The following is a 16,455-nucleotide window of genomic DNA, read 5'->3' on the forward strand; positions in this document are numbered from 1 at the left end:
AGTAGGGGGTGATGTAGAACTGAAGTCAAGAGACTTTGAGAGCTTGGCAAAGTCACACAGAATCTTTGTCTCCATTTTCTTTCCTGTGTGGTGATGACAGCAACACCTCCCAAATAGGTGAGAAGAAGGGGGAAAGGTGCAGAGTGCTTGGAGCAGACCTGACACATCTGGCCATTATAATCAGTACCACTGCTGGTTCACCATTTTATTTTTATTGCTAAGCCAAGACTGGCACAGAATAAAATCACAACCAATATCTGTGAAGGATGGAAATAATTTAAAGAGAAGAGGCAGGAAGGAATAAAGAAATGAAAGAGAAGAAGGATGAGGGAAAGAAGAAGGAAAGAAGAGATATAGAGGTAGGAGGAACACAGTTTGTGAATTAAAGGATGGTTATGTAGACATCACATGGTTTAATCCATTTTGTTCTCCCCGGACTGCTGTGTTACTAGGGATGCCAGAGATAACAAATAAATGAAATTCTTAGTTAAATTTGAATATCAGAAAAACAGTGATATTTTTCCCATAAATATGGCCTCTGCAGTATATGGGACATGCTTACAGTAAGCATGTATTTTTACTTATCTGAAATTCAAATTCAACTGGATATCCTGAGGTTGTTTTTGGTTTCACAAGTATCTTACATGCTATTCACCTTCAACATGTGTTTTCTATCAGATCATTCCAATAAAATTGGTAGTTTACTGGACTGAATGGTTCATTCCCACCACCAGTTGCAAGGCTATTCTGCTGCTAAATTTGTACACTATATTACATGGTAATGACTATAATTTCAAGCCCTTACACATTTTAGATTCATTGATTTGCTCTTTGTTTAATTTCTACTATTCAAGAGCATCTGGCTTTAAAAGATATATACATCTATATGTAAATACATATGTATATATATTGAAGTTGTCTTAGATTACTTATACTCTAAAGTAGTGATACACATTTAATATTGTCTATGTAATTTTAATGAAAAAGTTCATTTAATATATTGCAAACATTTATAGGATTAAAACACATCCAGGAAAGGAAGGAAAATTCAGGTAAAATTTTTAGTCTTACAAAGAATGCTGACATGGTAAAGCTTCCATATTTTCCAGAAAATCTTGACCATGCACTTTAAAATGCTGTTTTGTACAATTTGTGTTATGAATTTCACTAAAATTAGAGTCCATATAACAGTGATCTAATTCTGTGATGATTTGAAAAGCATATATGCATAATTCTAGGCAGTGGGTTAGGTATTGCATACACGTCGTTCTAAAAAGAAGAGCCCAAGTGTATTGAAATTACTTTCCAGGGGACCAAGACATCAGAAAATTAAGTCTGTGTAGATGTAGAAGCCATGTGCTCAGACTGGAATATATTTAGCATTAACACAAAGGTGCCAAGCACTTGCATCACTTTTAGTTATTCGCTCAACACATGTAGCTACCAGCACTTTGAATGAGTCCCAGCTACTCAACTCTTTTTCAATGACCCTTTCAAAGAAACACTTACATAATATTTTATAAAAAGGAAAGAGTTATAGCTTCATATAATTATAACTGTAGTATGTTGCTTCTGGGGTTCAAATCAGAAATATTTATTCTATCCAGATGCCTAAGAGTTGAGAAAAGAATTCTCTTTATCAATGTATTAAGCAGATTTCTAAGCACATTTTTTTGTGTAGGTTTATCCAAATTATTGATTTATAATAATTGATTTATAATAATATTGATTTGGTTGTCTACAATAGGTATGCACTTTTCAGATTTTGAATGATGCTTTCTTCCCCCCTCATTATTTACAAATCGTAATGTTTTGGCAGCAGGTACTAATTTAAAAAATGATTATGAATCTAACAGGTGGAAAACTGGCCTTTATTGTAGCACAAATAAGCGTTACCTGTTTTTCCTTTTTACCATGGTTAGAATTTGAAATAAGTCTTTTCATTTATTATTCTATGTCTTTCCATTATTGTTTGTTTGTGAAGGACAGGTAATGAGTAATAGCAAGTTACATAAAATTTAAAGTGTTATATAGCAAATAAATAGAACATCATGGAACCCCAAGCTCATTTATAGATTCAATAGATGCATTTCATATTTTTTCAATAGTCTGAGCTGAACAAATCATGCTTAGAAAGCAAAAGATAAATCTGCCAGTAACATATTTTAATGATCATAATAAAATCATGCAAACATTAGTTTTCAATCGGGTCCAGATAGCCATTAGAGTTATGAGATGGTTTTCCCCTTCCTCAGAAACTTTTAAATCTTTCCACTGAGGGAGGCATCCCAGGTCAGATACTTTTTAAAACTCTCCTTCACATTGGCTATTTTCATACTCCACAAATCTCCCTATCTGGTGTGAGTGAGCCCAAAGTTACAGCATAGAAATGACATTCTCCACTTGAATCACTGTGAATGCTCATGCCTTTTTGACTTATCTGAAACGTCCCCATTGAAAACAAATGCCCTCACAATAGAGAAGGTGATGAGGACTTAAATATTAAACTATCATCTTATATCTTATTGTGAATTCAGTGAAAGAGCTCATGGCATAAAATGCACTGGTAAGTATTGAAGGCTTACAAAGGCTAGGTACCTGTAGTGACTTGTGTGCCCAAGTGGAGGAAAGCCTAAATATGTGTGAGGGTTCCTAGCATGGGCATAAAAAAAAAGGTGCATCATGCTGGAGGAAAGAGTAAAGGGCACAGAGAAAGTACAAAAAAGGGAATGAAAGAGATTTGTTAAGACTCAGCCTCATTCAGCATTTGAAAGCGACTGGTGTGAATAGTCAGTCAGAATATTTAACCTTGATCTCTGCCCTCTTTGTTAGAGGTAATATAGATTGGGCAACCATGAGTATACAAGGCACTAAACTTCTATGATACATGATGCAAAGTACCTGGAAGCTGTGAGGCCCCATGAGCACTGGCCATGGGTGTGCAGAAAGTTATTTCCTTCTTTATGTAAAATAACATCTCAGAAGCATGCACTGCAGTTATCTTTATTAAAGGGAATTCTGGTACTAGTCTATTCTAAGGAAAACAGAGGGGGGTGGGAGAGAGAGAGAGAGAGAGAGAGAGAGGGAACTAGGTTTTCTCTTTCTCAATATTCTGCATCCAGTTCCAGGGCGGAATCCCTAGACCTATCCAACTATGCAGCAAATGCTCTTTCATAGGAAACCTAGTGGAGGAAATAAGCAAAGGGGAGGAGTGGAACAAAGCAATTGCCAAAGGTCAGCTGCAGAAAGCTTCACTTACAGTAATAATAATGAAGACAGCTATAAGCTATTCATGAACTGATTAAGAAATTTCTGTGTAGTGGCTGCCACCAGTAACTACAATCTTGATTCTGTTGCTCACCATTTTAAAAATCATTTTAAGTCATTAACATTGCTATGGAAAGGGGAGATGTTGAAATGAGATAGCAAGAGAAGTTAATAGATTTTCATTAAAATGGGTGTAGCCTGGATTGGATCTTGGAAGGGCCTTGGGTAACAAAGGGGATCATGTATCAGGAAATAATAATATGTGAGCTCCATCTCTCTAAGCCACTTTTGTCTATTTCTCAATTCTAAACTGGAGAAATAAATGTAGAGAATGGATAGGACTTATTTGTCATGTTCTAGTCTTGCATAAAAATAAGTCCTGTTCCAGCAGGCCACTGTCCTCTTGGTAATGGGAGAGGTTAGCTGCCTCTAAACATACCCATCTCCCTTCCCGAAGCTCCTCACAAGGCTAGGGTCCCAGTCACCTGGGAGCAAACCCATACCTGAAGAACTATTCTTCATCCACGTCTGTTACAAACTGTGAATGGTGTTCGGGTGACTTGCTGTGCGTTTTGCTTAGGTGGAGTTTTACTGCATGTTTGCTCACAAATGTCCGACAGCACAACTTACACTTGAATTTAGAGTCTGTGTCCTCTTCACCAGCTATTGTTTCCGGAGACCTCTGAGCCGACGATACCCGGGAAATCTCTTGTTCCACTTTGCTTTGTTGTTCCACTGCCATGCGGGTCATGTCCTTCATTTGAAAACCTAGGTGAGATTCTAAGTGACTGATATAGGTAGAAGGGGTTCTAAACTGGGAGGCACAGTCACTGCAATAAAAGATAGGGTGTCCTTTGTCCATGTTTTTCAGAAATTTGGTCCCGCCCGTTTTCCTGAGCTGGTACTTGACATTGGCCAGCCAGTGACTTATAGTGGTCATGGAGAGTCCTGTAAACTTTGATATTTGCATTCTCTCTTGGGGGCCCAGATCAGATAGCAGGTATTTGCCCTCTGAGGTCTGGAAGAGGCTCGAGGCAAATTGAGCTTGCAGGATCAGAAGATGTTGAGGGTTCCAATTGGACTGCCGACCTTTTCTTTTATGCAAAGTTGAAACTTCACTGGAAACATCTTCAAAGCGTCTGACATCCATCTCTAGCTTCATGGGAGGGACCCTGGAGGAAGCTGCGGGCTTTGGGGTGGTGGCTTTGGGGAGAACTTTGACCATGTCAGCGATGTCAGACAGAGCATGCTTCTGAGGTGGGGATGTACAGGATTGTGCTTGTGAGGACTCAGCCTTCTTGCTTTTGGACTTGGTCAGGTCAATGGGCTGATCATTATTTTCAAACATGTAGCGCCTGGACACACTGGCTGGCCTTGTAGAGGCAGGACTCAAGACCGGCTTGTCCATGACACTGAGATTAGACTTTTGAAACATAGACATTGTGCTTGAGCTTGGGCTGGAGCAGGAAGGAGAGCGTAAAGGTTCTGTGGCTTTGCCCAGGTGATTGTTCAGCACAGACTGCAGAGCACTGAGTGGATTGATACAGGGCAGAGCTGAGGTGTGGCTGGTGAGGGCACATCCATTGCTAAGAACAGATGCTGGCTCCATGGCCTGGGGTTTCTCTTTCTCACTGCCCTCTTTCATCAGCTTTTCCTCCTTTGGGGGACCAGAGTCGGCCTTTTTGGATTCTGAAGAGGATTCGCTTTTGGAGAAAGCATCCCTTTCACTGTGACTGAAAGATGCTTCTTCATGAGGACTTTCTTTCCCACACTCCAGCACTTCATCTTTGTCTTCTGGCTCCCTCTTCACTTGAGTGTAAGGAGCCAGGCTTGTGGACATAGAGACCAGTGGCATAACTTTCCACTTTGGTGCAATGGGTCTCAACTTGTTGGGGAGATTAGGTCGAATCTGAAGTACCTGCGATCCCAGAGGTAAAGAAGGCTTGGTGCTCTCTGACAGCTGGTAGGCTGCGTGGATGCTTGGATAGGCACTCCAGCTGGGGGCCCCATTTTGGGCTTTGTTGATGGCTGTGGTGACAGTATTTTCCAATGACTTCAAAATGTCCCCACCACCTTTGGAGCCATCTTCCAAGTCCTCCTCCCTTAGATATTGGTATTTTATGGTAGGGTCTAGTGGTTTTTGTAGGGGATCATCATATTCCTCACTTTTCATGACTTTCTCCTCCTTGTTGGTCTCCTCTGGCTTTTCCTTTTTCCCATCTTTCTTTACCTCAGTTGTAGAAGCTGTACAGTCAGAAACCGAGTTATTAGATGGCTTGGGGGCCAGAGAATCACTGCTTGGAGCATCTGACAGTGACTGCATTTTCTCCACAGCAAGGGGGTCTAACACCAGCTGTTTCCCTTTCTTGGAAGCGGAGCTGGTGACCTTAAGAAAGTGACCTGTGACCATCATGTGGGTGGTCAGTTGCTGCAAGGTGTCATGGGAGCTCCCACACTCCATGCATTTTAAGATCTGTGACTTGCATGCTTCGAACTGCCAAGTGTAACTGGCCCCATTCTGGTAGCCATAGCGATTATTGGAGGACAACTGCAAGTTGACGTTCTTCTGGGAAGAAAACGAATCTGTAAATGAGCCTGTGGTGGAATCAGGGGAACATGGCCGATTGACATCAAAGGCTCGTTTCTTCGCTGGGGTGACCACTTTTGACGAAATGGTTGGGACAGGCTCCTTCAAAGGCACTTTTTGGTAATGTTTAGTTTTGATCATATGAACACTCAAATCTTGGAGGGAATCGAAGGAGTCACCACAAAACATACATTTTAGAACTTTCTGGGCATCCTCCTTGTCCATATCCTGGAAAGCCCTCTTCCGGGGCTTTGAATAGCTTGTGGGCCTCAGCTTGTCTTTTTTGCGGTTGTCATCTTGATAATGGCCTGTTTCATTCATGTGCACCGTCAGCTCGACCAGGGTGTCATAGGCAGCACTGCACTGGCGGCAGCGGAATCTGCTGGCCCCGGTGAAGACAGTACCACACATCTTACTGCTTTGTCGGTATAACTGTACTGAGCTGAACAGGCTGGGCTTAGACACAGATCTCGAGGGCAAGTTCTGCTGTAGGCTTTTGGACAGAGCATCTTGGTGCCAATCAAAATCAGTCTTGTTGCTGCCATTGCGGGTGTCACAATTCCGCCTCTCACTGTGGGACAGCTTGAAGCCGAGACCCAGACCTGACCAGTAGGAATCAGACAAGATGTTAGCATAGACAGCAGTCATTTTATCCATGCAATTGTGTGTTTCATGGGGAAGTTTAGGGTGGGTGATGGCTTTCTTTTCTGAGGCATCTCTGCCACAGATGCTTTTGATGTCTGACACCTGATCGCTGGCATCACTCAGCAGAGACTCGTTCTCGGCGTCCTGATTGGACAAGTGACTGCCTGGTGAGTTCTGGTAGCTGAGGCAGCCTTTCTGTTCTGGGCCTGTTTCTAGCTCCTCGTCTGTGCCTGGGTCATTGCTGCCCTGCAGTTGAGCTACAGAACCATTGTCTTCTTCCTCCTCCTCCTCTTCTTTTATTTCCTCCTCTTCCTTTAGTTGTTCCTCCTGGGCATAGCCTGCAAAAGAAGAGATGAAATTGAAACAAATTAAAATAACAATAACAGGTTACACCTTCCCTTCCAATTTCCCCACTTAGACTAAGTGCTTCCCATACAGAACTGAATAACAATTTAATCAACACTTTTATGAACTGCAAGCAATGGATTCAGGAAAAAGCCAAGTAAGGTCTTTTGTGTTATCACTGTTCTTCTTCTTTTTTTTTTTTAATTGAGAGGAGTCATAATTCTTTATAAATGCCTAGAATCCCAAGTCAATACTTTCATGTTAAGGAATATTGTATTAACACTCCTATAATTGGAGAGTTTCTAAATTTCTGCATATGATTTTCAGGAATGATAAAAAATTAAATTTAAATAAAATTCAAATCTCAGTAAAGGTAATATCTCTAAAGAGAAGGATATTGTAAGACTTAGCTGATGGCATTGTCATGGTAAAGGTCACTAAAACATGTGACTATTTTGACATACTATCAATCAATCAATTTTGAGCACTTAGACATAATTTAGGTGCACAAGCACTATATTTTTGAAAGACTGTGTCTTTTTTTGTTTTAAATTTTTTTATAGTTAGAGTCACATTACAGAAAGATAGATTATGAGGTGTTGACTAAACTATTCACTTATAACTAAAAAATTATGTAAACTCAGTAAATATAATGATTTTAATATAATAGCAAATGGTGCTAGAATGGAAGATTCATGAACTATTCTATTATTCTCAACCAGGTTTATGAAGACTTCTTCCTACAGAAGCAAATTTGAAAATGCTCTTTTGTCAGCGGGGAAGCAATTACAGAAGCCAGACCTTCTACCTTCTGCAACCCACAATGACCCTGGGTCCATGATCCCAGAGGGATAGAGAATGGGAAAGCTATCAGGGGAGGGGGTGGGATATGGAGATTGGGTGGTGGGAAGTGTGTGGAATTGTACCCCTCCTACCCTATGGTTTTGTTAATTAATCCTTTCTTAAATTAAAAAAAAAGAAAGAAAATGCCCTTTTGATCTTGGGCCTGTAATTTCAAATGCAGTAATTTGTGGGTACCAGTCATGAGATGTTAATTATACATTTAATTTGTAGATGCAAAATGCTTTTAGGGTTGTATGCTTTCCCTTCTCCGAAAGGATTTAGGACCAGTAATTGCACAAGGAAAATGAAGCCAAGAGAGAGCTGGTGTAAAGGGAATAATGGACAAATATCCATCAATGGGGATGGGGAAATGGACTTTTTATGCCCATGTGCTCATTTTCTCCACTTGGCCTTTTCAGACCAACATAGATAAAATGCAACCAAGGAAGTACCAAAGAAAAGGGATCCAGCAGCATTAGAGTTGCAAGGTCTGCATGATACTAATGGCATGTTTTCTTTATGTGGGTCTACTTCTTTGACTGAGGTAGGTGTATATTTGGGAGAAACCCTTAGAGTGGAGCTAGTAAAGTAGAGCTGTCTTTTTCCCAGGATAAGGCTTGGAAGAAGGAGATCATGTATTGGAGGTTTGTTCTGTGAGAGAGAGGAATCGGAATATTAGTTATTTACTGGGAATAAAGAAGTGGCATTAGAGTATTCCAAAGGCTATGGCTGCTGCTATTGAAGAGGAAAATACTAACTGAACAATTACTGTTTCCTAGGAACTGTGCTAACACCAACAATGCATTCTTTTGTTTTAGTCAAAATAGATACGATCAGTGTTTCATTTTATAGATATGGAAACTGAGGTTTTAGGCTTGAGAACTTTATCCAGCTAGTATAATAGAGGAATAATATGATTATCAGTATGTTTAAGGAGGTGGGTATAGTTAGCATTTTCCATTTCACAGATGGGGATATTGAGGTTTTAGGGCTAAAACTTTGCCCAGCTAATATAAGAATCCTGACATGATGTTAGTCTATCTGATGATAGAATCCATGGTTTGTTCGTTCTTTCATTAATTCTTTATTTCTTCCCTTTTTTCTTTTCTTTTCTACTTTTAGCTACTGAGATTGATATAAATATATAGGGAGAGAGAAGGAGAGCACAGCACCACATCTTCCTTCAATGTGGTGGGGACCAGGCTCAATCCTGGGTTGTATATTTGGCAAAGTGGAACACTGAGTGAGCTGTTTTGCCATCCCAGAATCCATGGTCTTAAAAAGCTCTGTTTTCTGTTATCAACCAAATGAATAAGAAAATATAAATTGAGTTCTAATGGTTAAAGGGTAAACAGTGGTGCTTCACTGACATTAAAGAGTTGGAGTTGATCACTTAGAGGGGAGATCTGTATGCATGACCGTAAGGGTATGGTGTCAGAAACCAAAATGGACTTTGAAAACTCATTCTAGTTACTAGTTTAGTAACTGTATTTTACTGATTAGTGGCTGTGTATTTCTAGTTCATTGTTAGTTCTATATTTTTTGTGGCATACACACACACACACACACACACACACACACACACACACACACACTTTCTTAGGAAGTTTGCAAGTGGATTTTGTTAAACTAGTGTTGTTGGTCTCTAGCTCTTTAAGTTGATTTAAAGTAACACAATCTATGGCTGCTCAATCTAATCAAGCAACTATTACTAAATGGTCACTACTTACAAGAAAAGCCTAGTTTTTACAAACTGATTGAACTAGGCCATCCTCTCATCTTTACTGCCTTTCTCTTTGTATTTTAGCCAACAAACACATGAGGCTATACCATTAGTTTCAAAGAAAAGCTTTTGTTACAAAATAAATAATTAAATGAGTTGTCACAGAACCAAGTAGAATGCTCCAAAGAATCAAGGACATTTTTATCAATCACACAGGGTCATCTCTGAGATTGTAGTACTCAAATGTTAGACAATAGGCACTAGCCCAGGACTATTACAATTGGACTAAGATATACAGTCAGCGCAACTATAGTCAATGTGATTGCAGCAACAAAGAAAAGTGTGCATCCTCAGAACACAGAGCAAGGGAAGAAATCTGGCAGTGGGAGAAGGGTTTTCTATTACCACAATTGGTTAAGGGTGTTGCTAAATTTCATTAATCTCAGTAATTTCCATACTTAGAGCAATGTCTTATGCTTAGTAGTAAGTTTAGAAGTAATTCACATTATTATTGTTATTATTTGTGTGTGTGTGTCTATGAAATAAACATGGATGTGAATATATTCCTGTATGTGCACACAGACACACACACATACACAGACACACACACACACTGCTTAGCCAATATAATGATTTTCATGCAAGGAGAAAAGAAATGTTCTTTTATTTTTCTGCTGACATTTGGAAGCTGAGCTTTCCAGACCAGCACAACTTTACAATCTACTTTGTCCTTCTAAATGGATTCCCCAGAAGAAAAGTCGGAGACAGCAAACGCCTCCCCCACAATACAGATAAAATTTTCTGCTTAATTAGGCATTGACATGTTTACTATAACCTTTACAGAAGAGTAGCTCGTGCTGAGAGACCCTTTTTGTCTGTTTTCTTCTGCAGAACAGACTAAATCTCATGCACCCGATAAGGTAGCACATTGAAAAGCCTCATAAAAAAGTGCCAAAGCATCCATCAAAGTGAGTGTATTTTAACAATAGCTGAGGGTTCCAAGGAGTTTTTAAAAACACATTTTAATATTATACATTTAAAACTGTTCACTTGACTTAAGTGATTTTGTTTGCCACTGGCAGCTGAGGTGAGAGAGGAAAAGACAGTCAGAATATGGGTGATCTCAGTGTATAATGAGTATCTGTCTCTCCCTCCATCGATGATTTGTTTAATAAGATTGCATCATGTGTAAATTTCAGCAAAGCAGCTGAGTGGCAAGTTTATTCTTGTGAATACTTATTTAACAAAAGAGAATGATCACTATTATAACAAGGCACAATAAGAAAAGGACTGTTCCCTGCAGAACTTTCTTGTTGATTTCGGGATGGAGATCCAAGCTTCATGACTCTTTCCAACCTAAATTTTTCTTTTTTAAAGATTTTACTTATTTATTTGAACAAGACAGAAAGGAGGGAGGGGGTCAGAGGGAGAGAGAGAGAGAGAGAGAGAGAGAGAAGAGAGAGAGAGAGAGAGAAAGAGAGAGGGAGAGAGAGAGAGAGGAGAGAGAGAGAGAGAGAGAGAGAGAGAGGAAGAACCAGATATCACTCTGGTATATGTGCTGTTGAGGACTAAACTCAGGACCTTATGCTTAAAAGTCCAATGCTTTATCCACTGCACCACCTCCTGGACCACCCAACATAAATTTCTTATTTCACTCACACACCACAGAATCTTGGCATGTGAACATTTCCATTCCTGAGACTGTTAATTCTTGAGCAAATCCTGTCATTTCTATATCTATGTAAACACACTAGAAACCAGTTCTCTTCCTTTCCGGAGGGGGGCTGCTCCCACTGAGACACAACTGTCATTTACAAGGGTGTCTAGATAGAAATCCTGCTTCTATTTCCCTCCAGTCTGTTTTTTCAGAGCACTGCTAAAATATTCTTTGTTAAGAATATTCTAGGTGATGGCTAAGTTGCTTTAACTCTTGAAATACATATATTTTTTTTCTCCCAGTCCTGGAACCTCTGGAGTGGGGCTCACTTTCCTGTATGATTCTCTCAATTCTATCAACTGATACTGCATCTACTGATCCCAACATATTTAATGTGACCAGTACCACCTCAACATGTTTCACTTGGGATTGTGTCCACAGACGTCAGGCATGGAATGTCAACCCTCCAGCTTCATTACTCTGGCGAGACCTTTCCTAGCTCATAGGACTCCTTAATTCCATTTCAGTGGTGCACTTCCTAACAAAGCCCCAAACCTAGATATAGACCAGGGCCCATGAGATATATATATATACACGTGTATCCAAAAGTTAGGGGAAAATATACACCTTAAAGCAATAGCACACAATAGTTTGCAATGACTCAATAAATGCAACAAGCAAGTAGAAAGACCTAAAAAAGACACCATAAAGTGCCTAATCAAATAGTTTCTACGTAGAACTAGAAACCCTCCTCAACTACTTCCTATTTCACGTCCCTCAATCATTGCAAAGCTAACCTTGTCAGACAAAGTAAGGATTACGAAAGCTGGATAAGGGTAAGACTAGCATATTTAAATGATGACTTTTTGGTCACTACCGGGCCACTCCATCACTTGGGGGTCCTAGTCAGGGAGTCCTGGGATTCCCACACAGATATGATGGGCCTAGACCTCTGTTAGATCCCTCTCTCGACAGTCACTTGTCATCTCCATCAGGAACAACATAATGGATCCCTTTGGGGGCCCATACAGGACTTTGCCCTTGATGTGGATCAACAATGGCAGGGACTGTTCCATTCTCCGATGGGGGGTTGGACAACATACTCTACCTACTACCCGAGGAAGATGGGTCCTGAATTAAATACAACCTGAACAGAATGTGAGTTCAGACCTACAGAGATGCAGAGGTTATATAAGCTCCTTTGCTGAATATGGGCCCCAGTTCAAATTGATAAGGTTTACAGTTAACAATATTTATATGCTTTTCCCAATTTGAGAGCTACTGTCTTCCCTGATCCAGTTTTCTAGTCATTTTTCCAACTATGACACCATCTCCCCAGAGAATACCTTGGGTCCACCTGCATGTTAGCTGTCAGACTTAGGCAAAAACTAGTAAAGCTATGGGCCTCTTGGAATATAATTAAAATAGGTCTACTAGCTTTTCCCAAAATGGAGACCCCCAACTCTTCATCTGCAATATTCTTGCCTTTAGGTTCATTATTAGTCATTATTAGTCAACAATTTGTTCTGCTTTATATCTTAACACTTTCTCAGCCACCAGATTCCAGATGCTACTATGATGCCAACTGGACTTCCCAGGGCAGAGGACACCACCAATGTGTCCTGGAGCCCTGCCTCCCAAGAACCCTGCCCCACTAGGGAAAGAGAGAGAGGTTGGGAGTATGGGTCAAGCTGCCAATGCCCATGTTCAGCTGGGAAGCAATTACAGAAGCTAGAACTTCCATCTTTTACACCCCATAATGATCCTGGTTCCATAATCTCAGAGGGATAAAGAATAGGAAAGCTATCAAGGGAGGGGGTTGGACACAGTGTTCTGGTGGTGGGACTTGTGTAGTCTTGTACCCCTCTTATGCTATAGTCTTTTCAATATCTCCATTTTATAAATAAAAAATAATTTAAAAAGAAATATTTTTTTCTCTGCACTCTTGATAAATTCAAATCCTTAGCAGAGGATGCCTGCAGTATTTGGCGTCTCTCCGATTTATTACTTAATATTCCTGCCCCACTTTTTATGCCTAAGGCACAACAGACTACTTGCTCATTCTTGAACCTACAGATCCTCTTGTTTTCCTGTGCTTTTATTAGAGAGATTGAGAGCAAGAGAAACAAGAACACTGTTCAGTTTGGTTATAGTGGAGTGACTGGGACCTCAGACATACAAATACCATTCTCTACTGCTGAGAAATATTTCCCATGTTTGGCTAAGTCTTGCCTTCATTGTGGTTCTTAACTACTGCAGATTTCTCTGCCCAAAAAGTTCTCACTCTCATACTTCCCTTAGTCATTTCCTTTTTTTTTTCTTTTTTAAGACTTTTTTTTAATATTTATTTAATCCCTTTTGTTGCCCTTGTTGTTTTATTGCTGTAGTAATTGTTGTTATTGTTGTCGTTGTTGTTGGATAGGACAGAGAGAAATGGAGAGAGGAGGGGAAGACAGAGAGGGGGAGAGAAAGACAGACACCTGCAGACCTGCTTCACTGTCTGTGAAACCACTCCCCTGCAGGTGGGGAGCTGGAGTCTTGAACCCGGATCCTTACACCGGTCCTTGCACTTTGCACCACCTGTGCTTAACCCGTTGCACTACCGCCTGACTCCCAGTCATTTCCTTTTTTATTATTCAAGTTCAGCTCAAATAGAGAGTGAGGAGAGAAAGAGATGCTTTGACTAGAATATGCTGGGTTTCAAACCTATAGCCTCACTGATGCAAGTTTTATTCTCTGCCATTGACCTCCTTTTCAACCCAGATTTAAACTTCCAAGTATAAAGAATGCAGATAAGATTCAAGACTGCAAAACATCAGCAATTACTCTCTTAATGTTAACAGATTTGATTTAAAAAAAAAAGACTCAAACATGGAAACTTTGAAAATATAGTCTAATTTTTGTCATAAATAAAACCCATTAGCTGTTCAATGATACATGATTCACAAATATTACGGTGATCATCTCCTGAATTCTTGATTTTTGTAAAGGAGAAATGTCATTAAAGAAAATCTATTCTGCAATCTTCCTACTCATTGAGCTTATGGGTAGAATTCAGGGGAAAAAAAGCCTTGAGTTTTAGAAATTTAATTACACATTAAAAAAATAAAAGAAATAACTAAAAAAAAAAGCCTGAATTGTTCTCCAAAAGTCTAGTGAGAATGATTTAAATGAAATTGTGCAAAATAATACCTGTGTAGCATGATGTTAGATTTTTGCAAGGTACATATTTTAGAAGTTGCCATGAAAATCCACAAGAGTGTTTACAGTAGAAACAAGGATAGATTTTAAAGTGACAATAAAGGAGAATAGAAAACTCAAGAAAGCTATTTTCAAAAAATAAACCAGAATTCAAACAAGACCTCATTTGAAAACATATCTGGTCATGACAGGATCATTTTCACCAGTCTAAGCCACTAAATGACAGTTTAAAATCACACAAAGATTCCTTCCTGTGCAGGGCAGACATAAATGAGAGGATCGCAAGAATTTTTCCCCATGTACCCAGTAGGTATGGGAAAGTATGACATGGGAGAAGGGCTCCCTGTCATGAAGTTCCAGTGTTTTGGTGACTGTGGTCTAGAAATCTGTTAGTATGTATATTGTTATTGGCACTAATTGGCACTCTTGTTGGCAGGCTGAATAAAGAGATAGAGGATTTAGTGCAAGGAGGATGAGCTTCATTTCAATGGCGGCCAGGCTCAGAGCTCTAGCCTATGAAGAGGGGATCTCTGCTTTTTGTTTCAGGATGAAGCATACAGGAAGGGTGTGGGCACCCTGGAACCTCTCTCCTGAGCATAGACTTCACTTTTCAGAGGATTTAGGTACCATCGGCCCATCCCCAGTCTCTCTGTAGTACACATACTTTTTGTTGTTGTTGTTGCTACCAGGTTTGTCACTGGGGGTTGGTGCCTGCATGATCAATCTCCATTGTTCCCAGTGACCTCCTAACCTTCTTTTTTAAAAATTTTATTTATTTATTCCCTTTTGTTGCCCTTGTTGTTTTATTGTTGTAGTTATTATTGTTGTTGTCGTTGTTGGATAGGACAGAGAGAAATGGAGAGAGGAGGGGAAGACAGAGAGGAGGAGAGAAAGATAGGCACCTGCAGACCTGCTTCACCGCCTGTGAAGCAACTCCCCTGCAGGTGGGGAGCCGGGGTCCGAACCGGGATCCTTATGCCGGTCCTTGTGCTTTGCGCCACCTGTGCTTAACCCGCTGTGCTACAGCCCGACTCCCTCTCCTAATCTTCTTTCCTGATTGAGACCAAGAGAAATTGAGAGGACGAGAAACACTTGTAGCACTATCTCATCATTTGTGAAGCTTCCTTCTTGCAAGTGAGAACCAGGGGTTTGAACCCAGACCTTCAAGTACAGGAATGTGTGCACTCTACCAAATGTGCCACCTCCTGGTCCCCACATACTTTTTTTTTTCTTTAATAGAGCACTGCACAATTCTGGCTTATGTTGGTGTAGCGTCTTGAACGTGGGCCCTTGGACTCTCAGGCAGGGAAATCTTGCATCGTCATTATGGTATCAACCCTACCCCCACCACACACACACATTTTTAAAAGAGAAAATTTTCAATAGGAAAAACAAAAGTTCGTGTCATATAGATTTTCATCCCTATCACACCAATTGTAATTCATTAACATAAGTGTGATTTGTTCACAGACAACTAGAGTGAGGGACTTCTTCCTCTATTTGAAAGTAGTAACTAGAGTTCTACTAAGAAAGAAATATTTAAGAATGAATGCATGTGTACAGTGACTGGGAGTCTTTTCTTAAGGGCTCAGTAGACACAAAGCTTTTTAAAGATTATCAAAAATAATAGCATTTCCTTTAGTCTTTCCTGAGAACTGTGAATGCATATCAGGTGGGGGCTGATAGCAGAAAAATGCACTTACTTAATGTACTCCTGTTGTAGGCACATTTTTCAGCCCTCATCACACTCTTTGGACTATATTCCAAAGACTATAAATTTATAAATCTGTTTTCTAATCATGCCTTTAGAAATTTTGCCACTTGTTTGTCAGCAAAAAAAAATGGGCTAAGCAAGTATAAATCAGGAAGTAGAAATTCTGTTCTTCCTTTGTGGCTCATCTGTTTATTCACTCAATCAAGAAATATTTAATCTGCAGCATACATATACAGGACACATTAGTTAAGACTCACTAAAACTTTAATTCCATCTCAGTGTTCTATATAGGACAAGGAGAGCAGAAAGCTGAGTTATGAGAAGCTGGGCACTGAAACTGGGGTGGATAATGTCATGAAAAAGCAGGTCATTTAAATAGACAAAGTAAGCAGGATGAGAGAAACCCAGTATTTACTTACCATGGGTAAGTTACCCTGACCTTTCACTGGAGAGACAGGGAGCATCAGGTAACT

General features: G+C 40.0%; 1 protein-coding gene across 1 annotated transcript in view; it reads right to left on the reverse strand.

The window, feature by feature from the left end:
* Positions 1-1,850: 1,850 nt before the first annotated feature.
* The window catches only part of TSHZ2 (teashirt zinc finger homeobox 2), a 314,787-nt gene continuing 300,182 nt past the window's right edge, over positions 1,851-16,455 (reverse strand). The window contains exon 2 of the mRNA XM_060185164.1: positions 1,851-6,837. Within this exon, the coding sequence (XP_060041147.1) occupies positions 3,779-6,837 (3,059 nt within the window). The 3' untranslated portion in view covers positions 1,851-3,778. The remainder of the gene's footprint in view (positions 6,838-16,455) is intronic.

The sequence above is a fragment of the Erinaceus europaeus genome, chromosome 1 (assembly GCF_950295315.1).
Source record: "Erinaceus europaeus chromosome 1, mEriEur2.1, whole genome shotgun sequence".
Taxonomy (NCBI): Eukaryota; Metazoa; Chordata; class Mammalia; order Eulipotyphla; family Erinaceidae; genus Erinaceus; species Erinaceus europaeus.